At 47.3% G+C, this 20,354-nt stretch overlaps 1 protein-coding gene across 2 annotated transcripts in view; it reads left to right on the forward strand.

Annotated features, from left to right (window-relative positions):
* The first annotated feature begins 7,736 nt into the window (after positions 1 to 7,736).
* Positions 7,737 to 20,354, forward strand: part of NTS (neurotensin) — a 141,510-nt gene continuing 128,892 nt past the window's right edge. The window contains exon 1 of one of the 2 annotated variants that reach the window (XM_078656598.1): positions 7,737 to 7,908. In XM_078656598.1, coding sequence (XP_078512724.1) covers positions 7,737 to 7,908 — 172 coding nt within the window. The remainder of the gene's footprint in view (positions 7,909 to 20,354) is intronic. The other variant, XM_078656605.1, reaches the window with a different exon arrangement.

Here is a 20,354-nt window from a genome sequence, read left to right on the forward strand (position 1 = left end):
TTTGCAACTTTAAAGGTAGCATCATCGTCTGTAGTCTGTATCTCCACTCCCTGAGGTGTGCAGTATATTGTGCAGTTCAGTTTGCACAATAAGTCTCTTCCTAACAGACACACAGGACTAGAATCACATACTACAAACTGATGTTCATCGGTGTAGTTTCCTATTCTCACTAGCACTGGTTCCGTCAAAGGGTTAGTCATTCTCCTATTTGCGACTCCTACCACTTGAATTGTTTCCCCCGACATTGGTAGATCTGGAACCACTGCCGATCTCAAAGTTGATCGAGTAGCTCCGGTATCTACTAAGAATGTTGTAGGACACCCTGCCACTTCAGCCTCAACAAACGGTCCTCTTTGATCTACCTCTAGAACTGCCCCGAGGGTACAGTCCTCCTCTCTACTTACATGTCGTCCCGTCAATGGATCAACGTAGTAACACCCTTCTTCGTCTATAAAAAGAGGCATTTGTCTATAGATCTTTCCCCCTGTCGTAATCTTTGGTGGCTGCGGGAACTGAGCTCGTGGAGCCGAAGTCCCCCCTTTGACCACCTTACTCGTTGACACTGTCACCCTTTGAACTGGAACTTCATGAACTTCCTCCTCCTCTACTTCTAGGTCTCCGTTTTCAGGGTTATAGGGACACTCGCGTTTCCAATGTCCCACCTGGTGACACTGGTGACACTTTGTCGTTTTTTTCAATGTAGCAACGTCTATTCTAGGTCTCGGGTTTTCCTCGTTGTCCTTATTCTGACTATTTGATTTCCGTCCCATTGTCCCTGTTCCCTGTTGCTGCTGTCCACCCTTTCCAGCCGACTGCATCTGCACCATCATCAGTTTCTCTTTTAGTTTCTTTGCTTTGGAATCTATTTCATCGCTGCAATACCTTGCGTATCTCAATATTTCATCCAATGGTTTGTTTTGCCAACAAATTAAATGTTGCTGAATCATCAAACAAATATCAGGTCTCAACCCCCAAACGAACTTCGATACAAACTGTCCTATCTCCTTGGGATCAATTACATCTAGTCCACTGTATTGTTTGAACATTTTCAGCAATCGCTCATAAAACTCATGAACTGTCTCCTTGGGTTCCTGTCTTGTTCGGTCTATTTTTACCCAATCTATATCTTGTGGTGGCACCTTCTCCTTCAACCATGTCATCACCCTTTCATATTTTAACATTACTATTTCTGACGGTCCATTAGTACGAGCATCCCTTTCTGGTTCTGCAGTTGGCCATTTGACACTAACTTTGCATGCTATCCACAAGTCTCCTGGGACCACAATGTCGAATAAGGTGTTCAAATCAATCCACAATACTTTTGAAATCTTAACAAACCTCTCTACCTGCTTGTACCACTCTACGGGACTTTCCCTTAACTTCGGAAATGAGTTGGTAAATGCAGCCAAATCTCCCCTACTCCATGGCACGTGTACATAACTCCCATTCGCTATTTCTCGCAAAGGGAATGCCTCCATCTGCAGTAGCCTTCCCTCCGGAGACATCACATTCGCGCTCCGCCTAACAGTTCCCTTTTTGGACCACCTCTCTTCCCATTTGTCCAGATCTCTCCATGCTCTTATTCCTGTGATCAGTTCCCTTATGTGTGTTTTTAATCCAGTTGTCCTCCTCTCATCTAAGTCCTGATCTGAATAATGCAACCTATGGTTACCCTGCAATGCCTTTGTTCTGGACAAATTTACCATATACTTGTCTGCCAGTTCAGACAGTTTCTCATGAGTTGGTCTTGCCTTTCGAGTAATATCCTTTGCTATAAACAGCAGCTCATCTTGTTCGTACATGTCAATCCTTTCTAAAGGCAACGCACCATCTATTATCTCGTCCAGGTCAGATTTTAAGCTGGTCACATCGAGTCTTTTGGCTTTTATCACAGCTTTCAGTGTGCTATCTCTAGAGAGTCCATTTACATCTCTCCCATCACAGCTCTGAGTCCTACGTCTGGGCTCAGGCGTATTATGGGGAGTCCTCCCATGCTCCCATCTCTCCAGGTCCCATGCAGTTCCATCCTCTCTGGGTGTATAGTGAAACACTTCTCTATTTCCCATAGTCCCACATTTCCCATTCTGCCTGGTTTCTCTAGGTGCATGATAAGACATTCCATTATTCCCCATGCCTTCGCAATTTGCCTGTGATCTCTGATCACTCGACGGATGGCAAGATCCTTCGCGGTTCCCCATGTTCCCACGATTCCAGTGCTGTACGTTATCATCAGGTGCGTGGAGAGTGCACTTAAACCTATCCCTGTATTCTTGTGTCCTTTGGTCTCCCTCACTTTGAATGAGACGAGACGTCTCTCCACACTCCGTACTTCTACCTTTTCGCTCCTGCCCATTTCCACCGTCAATATGACGTGTAACTCCTCTACTCTCCTGACTTTTACCATCCCACTCCTGACTGCTTTCGCTAGCCCCGCAGTGAGATAATGTCCCGTTGCCTCGACTTCCCCATTCAGCTTCTGCTCTTGACCTGTTGCTCGGTGCTTCTGTGGACCTATCCCATTCCTTCAAGTCAGCCCTCAACTCTTTATAGGATTTCGGCCGTGTTCCCCTCAGGTCCATCGGTCCTCTCTGACCCCCCTGTTCTGTTACGGGATCCACTGCTGAATCCAATGGGGTGCTCCACGTTATCGGTCCTGGCAATTGCCTCGAGGCATTTGTCGTGTTATTCCTTCTTTCCATCTCAACTCTTTCTCTGTCTAGCCGTACCTGTTCTTCCTCTCTCCCTTTCTCTGGGTGATAAACCGACACTATAGGACCTATGGTAACGGGTACTTGAAGAGCATCTGGCAATCCATAAGACTCAACCCTCTCTGTTGCTGGCATCTTCTGCAACACAACCCTTCCGACTACTCTCTGTACAGGACTATGTTGAGGTGTCTCCTTACCTTTGGTAGGTACCCAATTCGTTATAGAGAGTGGCCTATTCCCTTCTATGTCAACCCTATCTTCCCTTGGGAGCTCAGTACCTTCTATCTCCCTATTGTCCGGAGGCGGTCTATCTATCAACAACCTATTTATTAGGCCATCCTCCGACTCGCTCTCGTCATCCTCTTCTATGGGTCTCTTTTCTCCTGTGACCTCTCTCACTGGGTACAACTTATCCACTTCAATCGTCTGTACCCTCCATTTCTTGGCTTCCGCATCCCATTTGGCATCTTGCACTGCCCTTACTGATCGCCTTACCCTTTCTTGGCGTCTGTTCTGATTCCTGTCGTGTGCCGCCCTAATCCACGCATTAAGGGCATCAAACTGTGTTGGTCTAGGCAAAGGTCTCAATGAGTACATAACTGCTTTCAGCTGATGCAACACTTCTAGTCTAAACGTTCCGTATTTCGGAAAAGTCAGTTCCTCATTCCCTTCTGTAACCTTACTCCAAGTATCAAGCCACAGTATAGTATGCAACCCAACATTCGTTGCCATATAGTGAGCTGGTGTACCCTCTGGCGGTGCCTCTTCCCCGTAATAAGATTCTCTTCTTTTTCTCTTAAAGATCGCTCTCAAACATTTAAAACACTTCACATTCAAAATCTACAAAATTTCTATTTTCTCCGCGTTCTTTTACTTCCTGATGACAATCCACCAATCCCAGCGCGGTTCTCGCTATCCGGCCTATCACAGCGCGGCTTCACACCAACCGGCCTATCACAGCGCGGCTCTCGCTGACGTCACACCAACCGGCCTATCACAGCGCGGCTTCACACCAACCGACCTATCACAGCGCGGCTCTCGCTAACGTCACTCTTCTCCCCTTCGCAGCAGTTCCCCTCCTTTCTCAGCTCGTCTCCCAGTCATGCATGCGTCGCATTCATGCTCTGAAAAATGATTACTTCCGACCAAGCGATCACTTTCCTTGACTGTACGCCCACAGTCTAACTGTAATTGTCACCTTAACTGACGAAATGTCTTTCCGTGTACATCCAGACAATCGCCTTAACTGATAGGTTTCTTACACACTGTAACTTTCGACCTGCGTCCGTTACCCACACACTCACTCTTGCGTTCCCCCTATCTCGGTCCTGCGGGCGATCAATGGTACCTCATGACCCCCTTTACTCTGGTCGACAACTACTCTGGATGTTCGATACACCCGAACCACTTAAGCTCTTCTCCGAACTTAAGATTTTCACCCAGTTTGCCAGGTTGCGCGCGCTCACAACCCTCTCTCAATCACACTACAGGCATTCAACTCCGCATGACATTACAATACAGATACAACACAAAACACCGCAATCTGTCAACGCATGACCCTTGTTATACTCACTCTCGTCCGACCCTGCTGCTTTTCTCTCGCACCGTGAGCACCTTCTTCGGCAGGCGATTCTTCCGCTGCTCATCTCTTGATCTTTAGGGACCTTGGGGTAATCTTAACCTAGTCTAGATCACCTTCCTCTAGAAGGTAACCATCCTTCTCTGCAACCAACTGTTACGGCGGGATTTCTGATCTATTGCTATAGATCTAGATCCCAACTCAGGTCGACTGAACCGTTGATACCTGTCATAGAATAAAAGGCAATCCACTACTAGGTCAATCAGTTAAGGATTTTCACCACTCTAAAGAACCACTTACTACGAATAAGTTTTAAAAGTTTATTATAAAGCCAAAGTTAACTGGAGATACAAACATCTCAAAATAAGGTTCAAAAGATATACTGGTATCAATACACACATAAATTTTCTAAATGCTCTTAGTCGGCAGAAGAATATCACCAAAACCAATTCAAAAATCATCAGAGTTGCAAGAATAGACACAAGCTGTAACTTGTGAGTCATTTACAGAAAGGAAGAAAATCCAGATTAGACTGTCCCTACACTAGACTAAGTGACATCCCTACTTAGTAAAATCTTAACCTAAAAAGGTGTCAGCAGTGGTGACTTCCAAAGAAGATCACTCACTTCCCTTAGTCTTCGTTGTGAATCGGTGTCTCGCAGTTATCCTATCTGCCTACCCATCCGCTCTCTTAGGTTCCTCAGACCATCTGCCCCTAACTCCACCCAGGGGTGCTGTCCCTAATACAAAAATCACATTTACAATAGAAACGCCCTTTAGAGACGCCCCTCACGTGGTGTCAGTTCTGGCATTTTCCATGCTGATACTCCTCTGGGCCCATCATTAGCGTTGACCTTGCTTCTCAGGCTCTTCTCCGGCAGGACGGTACCCCCCAGGAAATTCCTGAATCCTCCTCCAGGCCTGTGCCTGGCTCCCTGAACAAAACTCTATTCATCACTCTCTTGATTGGAACCTCCTCGCACCTGCAAACAGACACTTGTACAGTGGGCCCCAAATTCCGGCCTCCACCGTATCTTCTAAGTCGTAAACCTTTGAGCAGGCTCCGCAATTTATGCTTAACATGACATTCCTCTAACTAACACATGCAGATCAAAAGAAATGACCTTATCTATTCAGGCCTATTAGAATTACATGAAACGGGCCTGTGCACTCTGTAAACCTTTAGTTTCTTAGTCTAAACAGTATTCTAACTTATTACACACAATGGTTATATGAAACACTTCTATACACATATATTTCAGTTCTATGATCAATAATACTTTGAATTACAACAACATTAAAATCCATATCATGTGAGAGTGTAACAGCACCTTTCATTCTCTGTGAAGTGCCATGTGGCCTACACATTTCTACGTTTAGCAGCATTACATTCTCCTCTACAACAGCCACATAACATGGGATTTCGACATCATTCTAACATCTCTACACACTTCTACATTAGCTTTTCACACTGATATATATATTCTATTTTAATTAAACACTCTTATGTAATCTTTACTAAACTGATGCAAAGTGCTTGTAAATATGGTGCACTTCTATTTTTTCTCAATTTGCGCTCTCTCAGTAACGATGACAAAAACCCCCTGTGATTCTGGGCAAATCACTTAATCTCCCCGTGCCTAAAATGAAAGTGTGTGTCCTCATGTAACGTAACTGGTGAAGCGCTCTGATAACTGATTCCGTTCGGTTCTAGTTCGCGCTATATAAAACTCTTCAAAAAAAAAAATTTGCACAAAAGAGATTGAGCACTAGAAAAGCCCAGAAAGGTGCACACTCGGTTTACTCCCCATGGAGAAGTTCTGGATGTGAATGATAAGGCATGGGTAGCCTTTATGTGTTTTGTAAATACAACAGATGGCTGCATTCTTAAAGTGTCACAATGATATATGATGCAAACACTCCCCGAGCTGTGAATATTGTGACATGAATAAACGAATGCTAATAAGACCTTGTCATTTTCCTTTCCTCATACGTATAGTCACATGTGCACCCATATCTAAGCTTTTAAGCTATCCTGAATTGTCCTTGAAGTACTAATTATTTCAAAGATTGCTACTTTTGCCTTCGTATGTTGGTACCGTGCTACAGAGCTCCTAATAAGTGACCTTCGTCACTCATTCGTAAATGGAAGTTATAATGTTTCATGCGCCATTAGATTGTAACATCTGCACTCCACATATAACGCTGCCACCAAGGTGGAAACAGTCTTAAATTAGCCTCCGAGATCACGTGAAAGCGTGGTATCTTAAAACCGAGATATTTATTTTACGTTCGCGTGAGGAAGTAGACATTTTTCAGTTTGAGCATTTAGCAGAGCTGCTTCAGCACCCTGGACAGAGCTCTCCGCATTTCCAATGTACGCCGCGCCACCTACCGGTCATAAACTGCAGTGAGCCGCTATAGCTGCGCATCCCTCAACACCGTTCTCCAGAGGCATACAGGTTACGAAAGTTGTGAGCTAGTCGAAAAGAAAGCATCACTGCTGCCAATCAACACGGAAAGCTCTGGGGTTGACAGAAAATCAATACCACCCTGCCATAAAGCCGGGAGGAGAGTTGTAAAATGAGAGATATAAAACCAAACTGCTCCTCAAGAAAAGAACTTCTTATGATCGGGAGAGATGCTGTAATCGCCAGGGCTTTGCGGCACAAGATTAGATTACATTTTACGAGTTTATTTCCAAACACCTGTGCATGGCGTGCAGGACCCTTGAAAGACCCGAGGGAATGACAGAGCTTTCTTGGTTCAACAGCACTTGTCACTGTATGCATAATAGCTATTTAGATTAAAAAATAACACGTAGCATCCAGGGCAGATTTCTCACAAAGGGCTTACAAGAGAACACATCGTTCTTCTCGTGTTTGTATTATACGCTGATGTGCCCTCGTGGACTCTTGGGCTTGGCGGGACTGGGAGGGAGATGGGTAAAGGGGCAGCATCTATCCAACGACGGTACTGTCCTATTCATGATACTCATTTTTTTTAAATAAAAGTGCAGGCATTACCTCATAGTACATGTTTGCTCCTGGGAAGTTACGGTGTGAGCTCATTCAAATAATTACTCCTCTCCCCCCATCGAGAAGTGCATAAACTCTCTATTACGAATAAAGAAGCGTATTTGCCAGAACCTGCCCGTTTAAGCAAGAAAACAGGACAGGTGTCCCACGTTGAGAGATGTCCCTGTCCAGATGCACCTGCTACGTTTGAGGCGCTTCCCTGTCTCACACGCACACAAGCCCCCCACGCAGGAGCCGTCAGACGAGCGCATCTCTGGAGACGGGCGTCACTCCCTCACGCAATAGGCGTGCCCGGCTCCCGGCGGAACGAGGCGTAGGCGGGGCGGGCTATTCATTCAGAAGTGGCAAGCACCCGTCCCATGACGTCACTCGGCCGCTTATATAGTAAAGGAAAGAGAGGGAGCCCCCTTTATGGTCCAGGCGTGCATGCGGGGTGGAGGCCAGCGCAGCAGCAGCAGCCAGCTCACATCCCTGCTCACTCCTTCATGGACCTCAGCCTCTAAGAGTCCGGCCATGGCGTCTCTGCGGATCCCCCTAGCGTGCCTGGTGCTCCTGGCGCTGACCTCCTGCGGCACGTGTGCAGGTACTGGGGTGCCGTGCGCTCGTCCGTCAGAGCCTGGGTGGTGCGTCACCAGTGGGTCTCCACTGGCTGGGGGACGTCGGTGGGGCTTCTGAAGAAGCGCGGGGTGCTTCTGTTTAAGATGCTGCGAATTTGCCAAACTTAATTATAGTTAGTTTAAAGGAGACACGCGCAGCTGCGGTAAACCATCTATAGAAGTACCGAGTTCTACTTCTGTCTTCCTGCCCGGCTGGCTTATCATATCTTATATCTTATATCTGTGTAAGTTTTACACTGGTAATGCTGCTGGCTGGCTGTATTGGCAAATACTCCTCTTCCCAAAAGCCACTGAAATTATCTTCCTTTCATCTTGTAGAATTAGAGCATATTGGAAGATGTGACCGTTTTGTAGCGAGTGAATTAACTTTTATCATATAGCTCACAAAGTGAACTGGATGGCCTCCGAGCACAGGTCTCTTTTTTTTTTTGCTGAAAGGAGAAATTGAGTTCAGTAAGATAGAGCGATTTCCACAGGATCCCACGAGTTGTTTAGACACAATACGACACCTATCTCAACTCCTCTATTGCAAGTAAAATTGTCTTTGTTGATCTAGGCGCCAAGTGACCTCTCATTTACAATGCACAAATAGTAAAATAACCGCACGCCGAACCAGTTATCTTCTTACCGAGAAATACCCAGAAGGACGCGCAGCCTGAGTACTTACGCATGGACAGCTAAAACACAATTTCCGACAAACCCAGCGTGACATTCTTACATTTTAGAGTACGCTATGCTGAAAAAACTTGCCTTTCTTTTATAACCAACCAGTTAACGGTCAAGTTATAGGTTCGCATTAGTCTGTGGTTTAGGTTCAGGGCTTGGGGACTGTGTTGTGGACAGGGTATAGAGTTGCTTTTAGGACTAGACGACTAAAGTTAAACGTAGGGTCAAAGCTATAGATTGCGGTAGGGCTTGCGTTAGGGTAATGGCTAGGGTCAGGCAGACAGTTACTGTTAGGTATAACTGCTGCACATCTAGTTAGTGCTGATGTTAGGGTCAGGTCTAGGGTTAGCTTTAGGGTCAGCATTAAGTTATGTGTCAGGGCTAAGATTAAATATATTCCTACGCTTATGGTTAAGCTTAGGCTTAATGCTAACATTAGGTTTATGTTCAAGATTCAGGGTGAGCTTTAGGCTTCTTGGCGTTGGTTCCTTCAAATAGATAGATGTTTTCCTTCATTTTTTGAAAATTTTGGAATCTCATTTTAGGACTAGGGTCCTAGCCATTGCAATCCATCGATAATCTATTTACATCTTGGTATTTTGTTTTCAATATTTTGTTTGTAGACACTACAGTCTAAGTATTTCTAAACTAGCAGTGGTAGGATCAGACAGCAGACAGTGAAGACAAAAATCAGACAGGGAAAGCCAACCGGATAGTGGCATGAAAGAAGAACAAGGACCATGTGCATACTATCTTTACAGCGTGCTTACAGTGGGCATGCTGTTGTAATGTTCAGTGACCTTTGTGTGGTATGTTACAGAAACTTAATTTCTACACCCTTTCATTACCGTGTGTGTGAGCTAAGCTGCTAAATGTTCCCATTCTGCATGGTACACCTGGATTCATGGGCTTGAGTGTAATGATAAGGCATATTTTTGTAGCGCCTACCACACGTTGAATACTTTCTAAGCTTCGAATCAGAGGTGTAATAATTATCCTTCCCAAAGATACTCCTTTCATCAATCCAGGAGGATAAGAGGTCGATTGAGTCCTGCCAGATTTTACAGGCGGGTCTTGTAGGTTTCTACACATGCACTTAGCCGACCGAGCTGCATTGTCAGCAGGTGTTGATGCCTTTGCTGTAGTTTCCAATATTGAGTACAAACACTTTCAATGTCGCTTTAAGTGTTATTTCTACTGGTTTCAAAGTTTAACAAGGCCATTGTTCTTAGTAATGGAACACTAGTGTCTACGAAGATACTTTAGTCCACCGAGCTATCTCACCAGTAGGTTTGGATGGCTTATAATTCGACTAACCTAAGTGCATTCGTTGGGCAAGCCCTGGGGAGCTTAAACTCTTCCTGGGCAAATGAAGGACATTCACACGACTAAAAAGTGATATTGTGACAACGTTGTGGTCTATGAATCCATGGCACTCCCCTGACTCCACAGTTGAGTAAAACGTGTGATCCTTTGCAACGGATTCTATTCTGCCAGACCTCGAAACACATAGGCATAGACCCCCCTCCTCCACCAGGTATTAGGCACTATATTATAAAGATGGGCATGGAGGTTAGGTCAGCACAAGTTAAGAGTAAAGGCAAAAAAAACCACTTTCGTCATCTACAGGTTCTAGATTTAATTTATCTGGTGTTGGAACAAGTATTTACATTTTTAAGCGACTTTGGTACCAAGGAATTATATTTTCCTTCACACATATGCGCGGTGGAAAGAATGAATCTCACACATTCGCTCCTTCAATTAAGAGACCAAACACTGCTCCCCAACACGTGCCATGTTTTGAGCATATTTTGCATATTTAGCAGATTTAACAGGTAAAGTGACCCACACCTCAACACACTGTTTGCACACCAGTCACACCTCTTCACGAGTGCTGCATTTGGGGGGGGGGGGGGGGGGGTGTTCTGGTGCTGACGCCTTACAAACGCACCCTCATACAATGAGGGTGTCTGGACAGACCAGAGCTCGTTGCCATCTAGCACAGGTAACGCCGAGGCATTTCGAGGACATTGGGTGTCCCTTTCGAATTTTCACGGCAAGGAAGAGGTTGTCAGAAACCTAGGGGTGTACGTGCGATCCTGTAAGAAAAGCGACATTCCAGGCTGACACAATCCCTGCTGGAAGTGGAGAACATTTACTCCGGGATCCACCAACTGGGGTGAATGAGGGGCATCCATAAGATGGCGGGGTCGCGAGGAGCAGAACATGACAGTCAACATACACTTTCATTTTGAAACAACTGCCGCAAAGAAATTGGTTAAAAGGACAAATGTGACAGCAATTTAGTTCTGACTTACTTAATTCTCCCAAATAGCTGAATTTTAAACCAACATATGGGTTTAATGCATCTGCTGCAGAGATCATTGTATATCCAACAGACTGTGTTGTGTAACAACTGTAAGGTAAATCTAGTGGTCAATGCAGCTGTTGGAGAGATGTGTATGCAGCCTGGTCACTGTTCTGACTCGTCATAAAATAGCTTGGAGTGTTAGTGTGCCTACTGCAAAGCAATGTGTGTAACAGACAGATCACACATTTGTATTTTATGTAGATATCCCAGTGTATTACTTTTTCTGTTGCAAAAATCCTGTATTGACCAGTAGGTCACAAGGGTCGATCCTTGTAATATTGCTTAGTATGTTAATTAGTTGGCCTCAAGAAAATACATGCATACTGCAAAGCATACATTTAGAACTCTTTTGTCCCTAAATCTTCCATTATTCTGAGGTTGATAAAAATGTTTTCATCTGTTAGTAATATATAGAATTATAGATGAATAACAGTGAATTACAGGGATGTTTTGCATGGAGGGGGTCAGAGTGGCATCAAATAGACAATGAGAATGAAGCTCCAGTTGTCTCGGATGTCACACAGAACACCAAGGTGAAAAACATCCCCTTAGTTCACTTTTTACCTAAATATAATTTTATGTTATGTATCTCCCCCAAAGTCACCTGGCCCTGCTTTCAATTACCATTCATCGGCAGAGGAGCATTAGGGGAGCCATACATAACACAATCTCTCATCCATGTCCAAAATGTAAACAAATACCTGACCTCTTGCAATCCACACCCACCACTCTCTGTGCCACCATGCTTCCCGAGAGCCCTGCCAGAGCAGCCTGGGGTTCCAAAAATTATGTTAGCCATCATTGCCATGTTACAGCAATGAGCTACTGGATTTAGAAATCAGTCATTCATGCCAGTGGCTCTCTACCAGAGCCACACTCAACAAATACTTTTTTAGTAAGTGGAATATGAGTCGCTGTTTGTGCAGTTACTTCCAGACAGATGCATGTAGCAGTGTTCAAGTGCATGCACATCTTTTACATACAAATGTTAGAAAAACAAACAAAAATGGACCTCAAATCACAGTTTATATCTTAAGAACTTCTGAAGAGGCAAGATTTGTCTTTCCTTCCTAACATCAATTTGTTAGGCTCTAGCTAGCTCCCAGTCAGGATTACTGATTACCCTTTAGTGAGGCATTCATGTGTCTGAACCCTGCAGCCTTATGCACATGGAGCACACAAAATGCCTGTTTCCAGATGTTAGCACTTGCACAAGATCAGCCCATTTCACTGGGTCCAAGCCAGATCTAGTTCACAGGACTACCAGATATTCCATCATTGTTGAGGTCTTTATCAGACTGCTGATTGGCCTCGCTGCTTGCACTTTATATTTATTTTGTTTAGTACTCCATAAGGCAGTGTTCTCCATTTGTGAGGTGCGATACTCGGACAACAGCGAATGTGGCTTCTCGGCCGCTTGACAAGGTTCTGTGAAAAAAGTCAGCCGGGCAGGATTGCATTAAATGCATTGTTTTGGACCTACCTTGCCGGATTAGATATATTTAATTGGAGTGGGTGGACATATGCACCAACACAGCCGGTTTAATTGGACTGGTGCTGGTGACTTTATGCATGGGCATAGTCAAATTACATAGATTGCATTGATGCAGACACAATTAGGTGCCAACCATGCCAGACCACACTGATTACATCGTACCTGGGCAATTAGATAGCACCCTTGCCATATTACATGAATAACATTTTTAGTAGTGCCAATATTGTCGGATTACATACATTGTTGGTGCTGGTTCAATCATGCACAAGACTGCTGGATTGTATGCATGCTAAGGGTGCACCAACATTTGATCTCACCAACAACGGTGGAATGTCTTTTCTACACTGGTCAGTGACCTGGCTTGCCAAGCATCGCAAAGGGCCTTGGTGACGCTTACTCCAAATGTCTAGTAGCTAGTCCTCGCAGTCCGCACTCTTGTGCACTACTGGGTCACCCTGCACCTCCTAGTTCCCCATGGACTGCTCCCGTGAACTCTTAAATCTGCTTGGGGAACAGTGAAGTGGTTGTAATGGTGATGCGGGGTAGGGTCACCCCACGCAGCTTTTAACAAGTATGTATCCCCTGCCTCGCTCCTTCCTGCATCTGGAGCAGTAACAATATGTGGGCCACTGGGCAGCAACATTTGGAAATATTTGGGAAACATCATTTACTACGAAGGCATCCCCACGCATAACGTTTACCACGGTACACTTACCACGCAAACGTTTTTTCAACGTGGGTGCCTTCCACGACCGTCTATACCACGAAAGTACGTTCAGCGTGGGTTGGGGGGAGACGTGGTATTCCGTCCAGTCGTGCTGGGGGGGCTGGGGGAGGGTTGGGAGGGGGGCTAGGGGGGCTGGGGGGGTCTCCCCCCCAAAAAATAACAACAATTAAGGAGCGATTTAGATTTTTTAAAAAACGCTCTGTGTTATTAATGAAGTAAAAGGAAAGAGCCTCCCCCAAAGACGTGCAGTGTACGTCAAAAAAGAAGTCCTTTATTTATTTTGGAAGACGTGTTTTGACGCTTGTTTCCATGGTAGATGGAAGTAAGGGCTGCTGGAGAAAGACGTGCAGGTAAGACGTGGTACAATCCTTCGTTGTAAATTCCAGCGTGGTAAAGCCACTTGCGATGTAAATTTCGCGTGGTTATGCCATGCGTGGAACTTGAAATCGTTGAAAAATCATATATTCGAAATATTTTACTGCATGTCTCCTGCTCAAACTTACCAATGGTTAGAACCCGCTTATAGGCTATCATCTTTTTTTTAAAAAACAGATATTAATGTCAGACTTTTAACAATTCAGCACCAGACAGTTGTGGAATATGGGTCCCAATGATGTCTAAAAGACTGCCAGGAAGTCAGCTAGCAGTCAATGTCAGTGGGCATCTCTGGCAGCCAGATTATCTACACGATGCGCTGCAGCAGCCAGAGCAAAACCAAGTTTTCAGCTGACCAACTTGCCGAACGTGCATTTTTCCGTGGTAAGTCATTGATATTACCGTTGTCATACTGGCTGGTGCAAATATATGTGAAACTTGCATAGTACATGTACATTGTTTATGCAGTCTGCCCTCTAGTTTCTGTCACTCGTCTCATTACCACTACCCTTTATGCCTCCATAACAAAGCCATCCAACCCTCTTGCCCTTTCCAAGTATCTCCCTTTGAAACACATAAAATATGCCTACTTCATCCGGCCCCCTCCCAATCTCCTCCTGTATCACGCCGCGTCCCAACCTCCGCATCGCATCAACAGTGCATGATCCCTACTGCCCCCCGAAACTCACCCTCCACTTCATTCTCTCTACAACTCACGCAAAACACATGATCTCTACTGCCCCCTTATGCCCCCACAGCTCCCCTTCACTTCATTCCCTCCACAGCTCCTGGAAAACACATGATCTCTACTGCCCCCTTACGCCCCCACAGCTCCCCTCCATTTCATTCCCTCCACAGCTCCTGGAAAACACATGATCTCTACTGCCCCCTTACGCCCCCACAGCTCCCCTCCACTTAAATGCCTCTACAGCTCCTGGAAAACACGCGATCGCTACTGCCCTTTACGCCCCCAGAGATCCCCTCCACTTTATTCTCTCTACAACTCACGGAAAACACGTGATCTTTACTGCCCCCTTAGATCCTCCCACTCCCCTCAAGTTCATTCCCTCGATAGCTCCTGGAAAACACGTGATCTCTACTGCCCCCTTACACCCCCACAGATCCCATCCACTTCATTCCCTCTACAGCTCCTGGAAAACACGTGATCTCTTCTGCCCCCTTACGCCCCCAGCTCCCCTCCACTTCATTCCCTCCAAAGCTCCTGGAAAACACATGATCTCTACTGCCCCCTTAACGCCCCCACAGCTCCCCTCCACTTCATTCCCTCCACAGCTCCTGGAAAACACATGATCTCTACTGCCCCTTTACGCCCCAACAGCTCCCCTCCACTTCATTGCCTCTACAGCTCCTGGAAAACACGCGATCGCTACTGCCCCTTACGCCCCCAGAGCTCCCCTCCACTTTATTCTCTCTACAACTCACGGAAAACACGTGATCTTTACTGCCCCCTTAGATCCCCTACTCCCCTCAAGTTCATTCCCTCGATAGCTCCTGGAAAACACGTGATCTCTACTGCCCCCTTACACCCCCACACATCCCCTCCACTTCATTCCCTCTACAGCTCCTGGAAAACACGTGATCTCTTCTGCCCCCTTACGCCCCCAGCTCCCCTCCACTTCATTCCCTCTACAGCTCCTGGAAAACACATGATCTCTACTGCCCCCTTACACCACACAGCTCCCCTCCACTTCATTGCCACTACAGCTCCTGGAAAACACATGATCTCTACTGCCCCCTTATGCCCCCACAGCTCCCCTCCACTTCATTCCCTCTGCAGCTCCTGGAAAACACGTGATCTCTTCTGCCCCCTTACGCCCCCAGCTCCCCTCCACTTCATTCCCTCTACAGCTCCTGGAAAAAACATGATCTCTTCTGCCCCCTTACACCCCCCGGCCCCCCTCCACTTCATCCACGCTATAGCTCCTGGAAAACACATGATCTCTACTGCCCCCTTACACCCCCAGCTCCCCTCCACTTCATTCCCTCCACAGCTCCTGGAAAACACGCGATCGCTACTGCCCCCTTACGCCCCCACAGCTCCCCTCCACTTTATTCTCTCTACAACTCACGGAAAATACGTGATCTTTACTGCCCCCTTAGATCCCCCCCACTACCCTCAAGTTCATTCCCTCGATAGCTCCTGGAAAACACATGATCTCTTCTGCCCCCTTACGCCCCCCCAGCTCCCCTCCACTTCATTCACTCTACAGCTCCTGGAAAACACGTGATCTCTACTGCCCCCTTACGCCCCCACAGCTCCCCTCCACTTTATTCTCTCTACAACCCCCGGAAAACACGTGATCTCTACGGCCCCCTTACACTCCCCAGATCCCCTCCACTTCATTCCCTCCACAGCTCCAGGAAAACACCTGATCTCTATTGCCCACTTACGTCCCCACAGCTCCCCTCCATTTAATTCCCTCTACAGCTCCTGGAAAACACGTGATCTCTACGGCACCTTTACGCCCCACCCCCCAGCTCCCCTCCACTTCATTTCCTCCACAGCTCCTGGAAAACACGTGATCTCTACTTCCCCTTTATGCCCCCACAGCTCCCCTCCACTTCATTCTCTCTACAACCCCTGGAAAACACGTGATCTCTACGGCCCCCTTACACTCCCCAGCTCCCCTCCACTTCATTCCCTCTACAGCTCCTGGAAAACACATGATCGCTACTGCCCCCTTACGCCCCCACAGCTCCCCTCCACTTCATTCCCTCTACAGCTCCTGGAAAACACGTGATCTCTTCTGCCCCCTTACACCCCAGCTCCCCTCCACTTCATTCCCTCTACAGCTCCTGGAAAACACATGATCACTACTGCCCCCTTACACCACCCAGCTCCCCTCCACTTCATTCCCACTACAGCTCCTGGAAAACACATGATCTCTACTGCCCGCTTCCGCCCCCACAGCTCCCCTCCACTTCATTCCCTCTACAGCTCCTGGAAAACACGTGATCTCTTTTGCCCCCTTACGCCCCTAGCTCCCCTCCACTTCATTCCCTCTACAGCTCCTGAAAAACACGTGATCTCTTCTGCCCCCTTACGCCCTCAGCTCCCCTCCACTTCATTCCCTCTACAGCTCCGGGAAAACACATGATCACTACTGCCCCCTTACACCACCCAGCTCCCCTCCACTTCATTCCCACTACAGCTCCTGGAAAACACATGATCTCTACTGCCCCCTTATGCCCCCACAGCTCCCCCCACTTCATTCCCTCTACAGCTCCTGGAAAACACGTGATCTCTTCTGCCCCTTACGCCCCCAGCTCCCCTTCACTTCATTCCCTCTACAGCTCCTGGAAAACACATGATCTCTACTGCCCCCTTACGCCCCCCCAGCTCCCCTCCACTTCATTCCCTCTACAGCTCCTGGAAAACACGTGATCTCTTCTGCCCCCTTACGCCCCCAGCTCCCCTCCACTTCATTCCCTCTACAGCTCCTGGAAAACACATGATCACTACTGCCCCCTTACACCACCCAGCTCCTCTCCACTTCATTCCCACTACAGCTCCTGGAAAACACATGATCTCTACTGCCCGCTTACGCCCCCACAGCTCCCCTCCACTTCATTCCCTCTACAGCTCCTGGAAAACACGTGATCTCTTCTGCCCCCTTACGCCCCCAGCTCCCCTCCACTTCATTCCCTCTACAGCTCCTGGAAAACACGTGATCTCTTCTGCCCCCTTACGCCCTCAGCTCCCCTCCACTTCATTCCCTCTACAGCTCCTGGAAAACAAATGATCACTACTGCCCCCTTACACCACCCAGCTCCTCTCCACTTCATTCCCACTACAGCTCCTGGAAAACACATGATCTCTACTGCCCCCTTACGCCCCCACAGCTCCCCCCCACTTCATTCCCTCTATAGCTCCTGGAAAACACATGATCTCTTCTGCCCCCTTACGCCCCCAGCTCCCCTCCACGTCATTCCCTCTACAGCTCCTGGAAAACACATGATCTCTACTGCCCCCTTATGCTGCCCCAGCTCCCCTCCACTTCATTCCCTCTACAGCTCCTGGGAAACACGTGATCTCTTCTGCCCCCTTACGCCCCCAGCTCCCCTCCACTTCATTCCCTCTACAGCTCCTGGAAACACGTGATCTCTTCTGCCCCCTTACGCCCTCAGCTCCCCTCCACTTCATTCCCTCTACAGTTCCTGGAAAACACATGATCACTACTGCCCCCTTACACCACCCAGCTCCCCTCCACTTCATTCCCACTCCAGCTCCTGGAAAACACATGATCTTTACTGTCCCCTTACGCCCCCACAGCTCCCCTCCACTTCATTCCCTCTACAGCTCCTGGAAAACACATGATCACTACTGCCCCCTTACACCACCCAGCTCCCCTCCACTTCATTCCCACTCCAGCTCCTGGAAAACACATGATCTCTACTGCCCCCTTACGCCCCCACAGCTCCCCTCCACTTCATTCCCTCTACAGCTCCTGGAAAACACGTGAACTCTTCTGCCCCCTTACGCCCCCAGCTCCCCTCCACTTCATTCCCTCTACAGCTCCTGGACAACACATGATCTCTACTGCCCCCTTACGCCCCCCAGCTCCCCTCCACTTCATTCCCTCCACAGCTCCTGGACAACACATGATCTCTACTGCCCCCTTACGCCCCCAGCTCCCCTCCACTTCATTCCCTCCACAGCTCCTGGACAACACATGATCTCTACTGCCCCCTTACGCCCCCAGCTCCCCTCCACTTCATTCCCTCTACAGCTCCTGGAAAACACGTGAACTCTTCTGCCCCCTTACACCCGCCAGCTCCCCTCCACTTCATTCACGCTACAGCTCCTGGAAACACACTATCCCTCCTGCCCCCCACATCACACCAGCTCCCTATCCACTCCACTCTCTCTACAACTCATAGAAAACATGATCCCTACTGTCCCTCCACACCTCGCCAGCTTCCCTACACCTGCTCTTCTCAACAACATTCAGAAAATACACGATCTCTCCTGCTCCCTCACTCCACCCACCCCAGCATAGGGTTTTCACCACAAACTTCTCTAATCTATACTGCTGTATTGCGAAACACGGCTTTATTTTCACAAGTGCACATTTTACAATGAATCCCATACACTTGCCCTGTAAATAGAAAGTGTAAGAATTTATCACTGGCAAGAGCGCATACGTGTTTCTGTGTGATAAGTGGCGAGAGTGTCAAAGTGGGTGTGAGAAACTGGCGTGAGAATCTTCTGAATATGAAAGAGAGAGGACTGGGTCAGGGTTCAAAGTGTATACGAGGAAGGATCTAGATGGAGTGCAAGAGAAGGCTGAGTAGGGGCAGGGTTTTGAGGGAAAGTGGGTTGTTGTAAGTGAGGGGGTTTAGTGTGCGGAGGATGTAAAAGAGTGTGGGAGAGAAGTGGATAGGGAGAAGGCATGGGGAGAAAATAGTTTTAGGGATGGAATGGTTATGAAAGGTAATATTAGAAATTGAGTGAAAATAAATTGTGACGGGAGAAGGAAGAAAAGAAGAATAAGACGAGAGAGTCGTGAGTTAGAGGAAAGTGGGAGGGCGAGTGAGTGAGGGCGGGGGGTCACAGGATGGACAGAGATTGAGGGGCAGATTTATGAAGGCCTTGCGCCGCCGGTGCGTCATTTTCAACATGGGAAAAAGTGACGCACCGGCGGCGCAAGGCCTTCATAAATCTGCCCCTGAGAGTGCAAAAGAAGGTGATTTGTAAGCGGAGGGAGAGCGAAGAAGAATATGAGAGAGAGGAAGAGGGTAGGAGGGCATGGGGAGTATGTGTGTGAGATGAAAGAGTGATGTAAATAAGGCGGGACTATAGAGAGTCAATGGTGTGTGCAATGAACATGACAGTATGAATACTGGTGTGTCTGTTGCACTCCCAGCAGGGAGGGTCCTATTTCCCTACAGTAGGAATGGTGGGACTATTGGCGAAGAGCGTGGCACAAAACATCGCCTCTTCAGCTAGTTTGGCAAAAATCCTCACCAGCCAGAAATCATGCATGATGAAGAGACATAACAGCACTACCTGGCTTAACAGTAGCTCGAGTTGCAGTGGCGACAACACTACTCACAGGAATGCTTCTGCTGCGCTTGTCCTGCATGGAAAGGAAGCTTGCACTGCTGCTGCCTGATCTGTACCTGGTCTGGGAGGGAAGAAGCTTGCGCCGCCTGTGTTGCAGCAGTTCTGCGTGAGTGGTGGAATCCTGCAGCTGCCACATGTGCATATTACATGTGTGTGGTGCTAGTAATGTATGCACTGCTGCGGTCCGTGCTACACCCATCATGTCTGTTAAAAAGAAACACACTGTTTGTTTTCATGCGTGATGCAAGTCACATAGTGCACTTCCAAAAATGGGTGGAACATATTTACGCTTGGTTTTACATGTGAAACAGATAGCAACAATGCTCGAAATGAACGAGACCACTTTGTAGAATGCAAAAACACAGCTTCTTTTTTGAGCTTGTGTCATGCGTGAGTCCTTCAGCCAATCCTGGCTTTATAGCCAGCAACACTTTGCATGTTGAATTTTCCAGTCCCTTCTGACAGTGTTAAAAACACTTGTCCACGAATAAAACATTCTAGGAGACAATTAAAGGTTAATGAGTGAAGTGCTGGCAGAGCGGAGATTGCATGTCATGTGCAGGCGCTAGAAACCGTTGCAGTGTGACCGCTGCTGCACATTTGCTAACACTAATATGTAAGAGAGGTGTTCCATTAGGAAGATGAAAGATGAAGGCTCTTCACCTAGTCCCTGAATGAAAATGTCATGTC

The sequence above is a fragment of the Lissotriton helveticus genome, chromosome 1_1 (genome assembly GCF_964261635.1).
Source record: "Lissotriton helveticus chromosome 1_1, aLisHel1.1, whole genome shotgun sequence".
Classification (NCBI taxonomy): domain Eukaryota; kingdom Metazoa; phylum Chordata; class Amphibia; order Caudata; family Salamandridae; genus Lissotriton; species Lissotriton helveticus.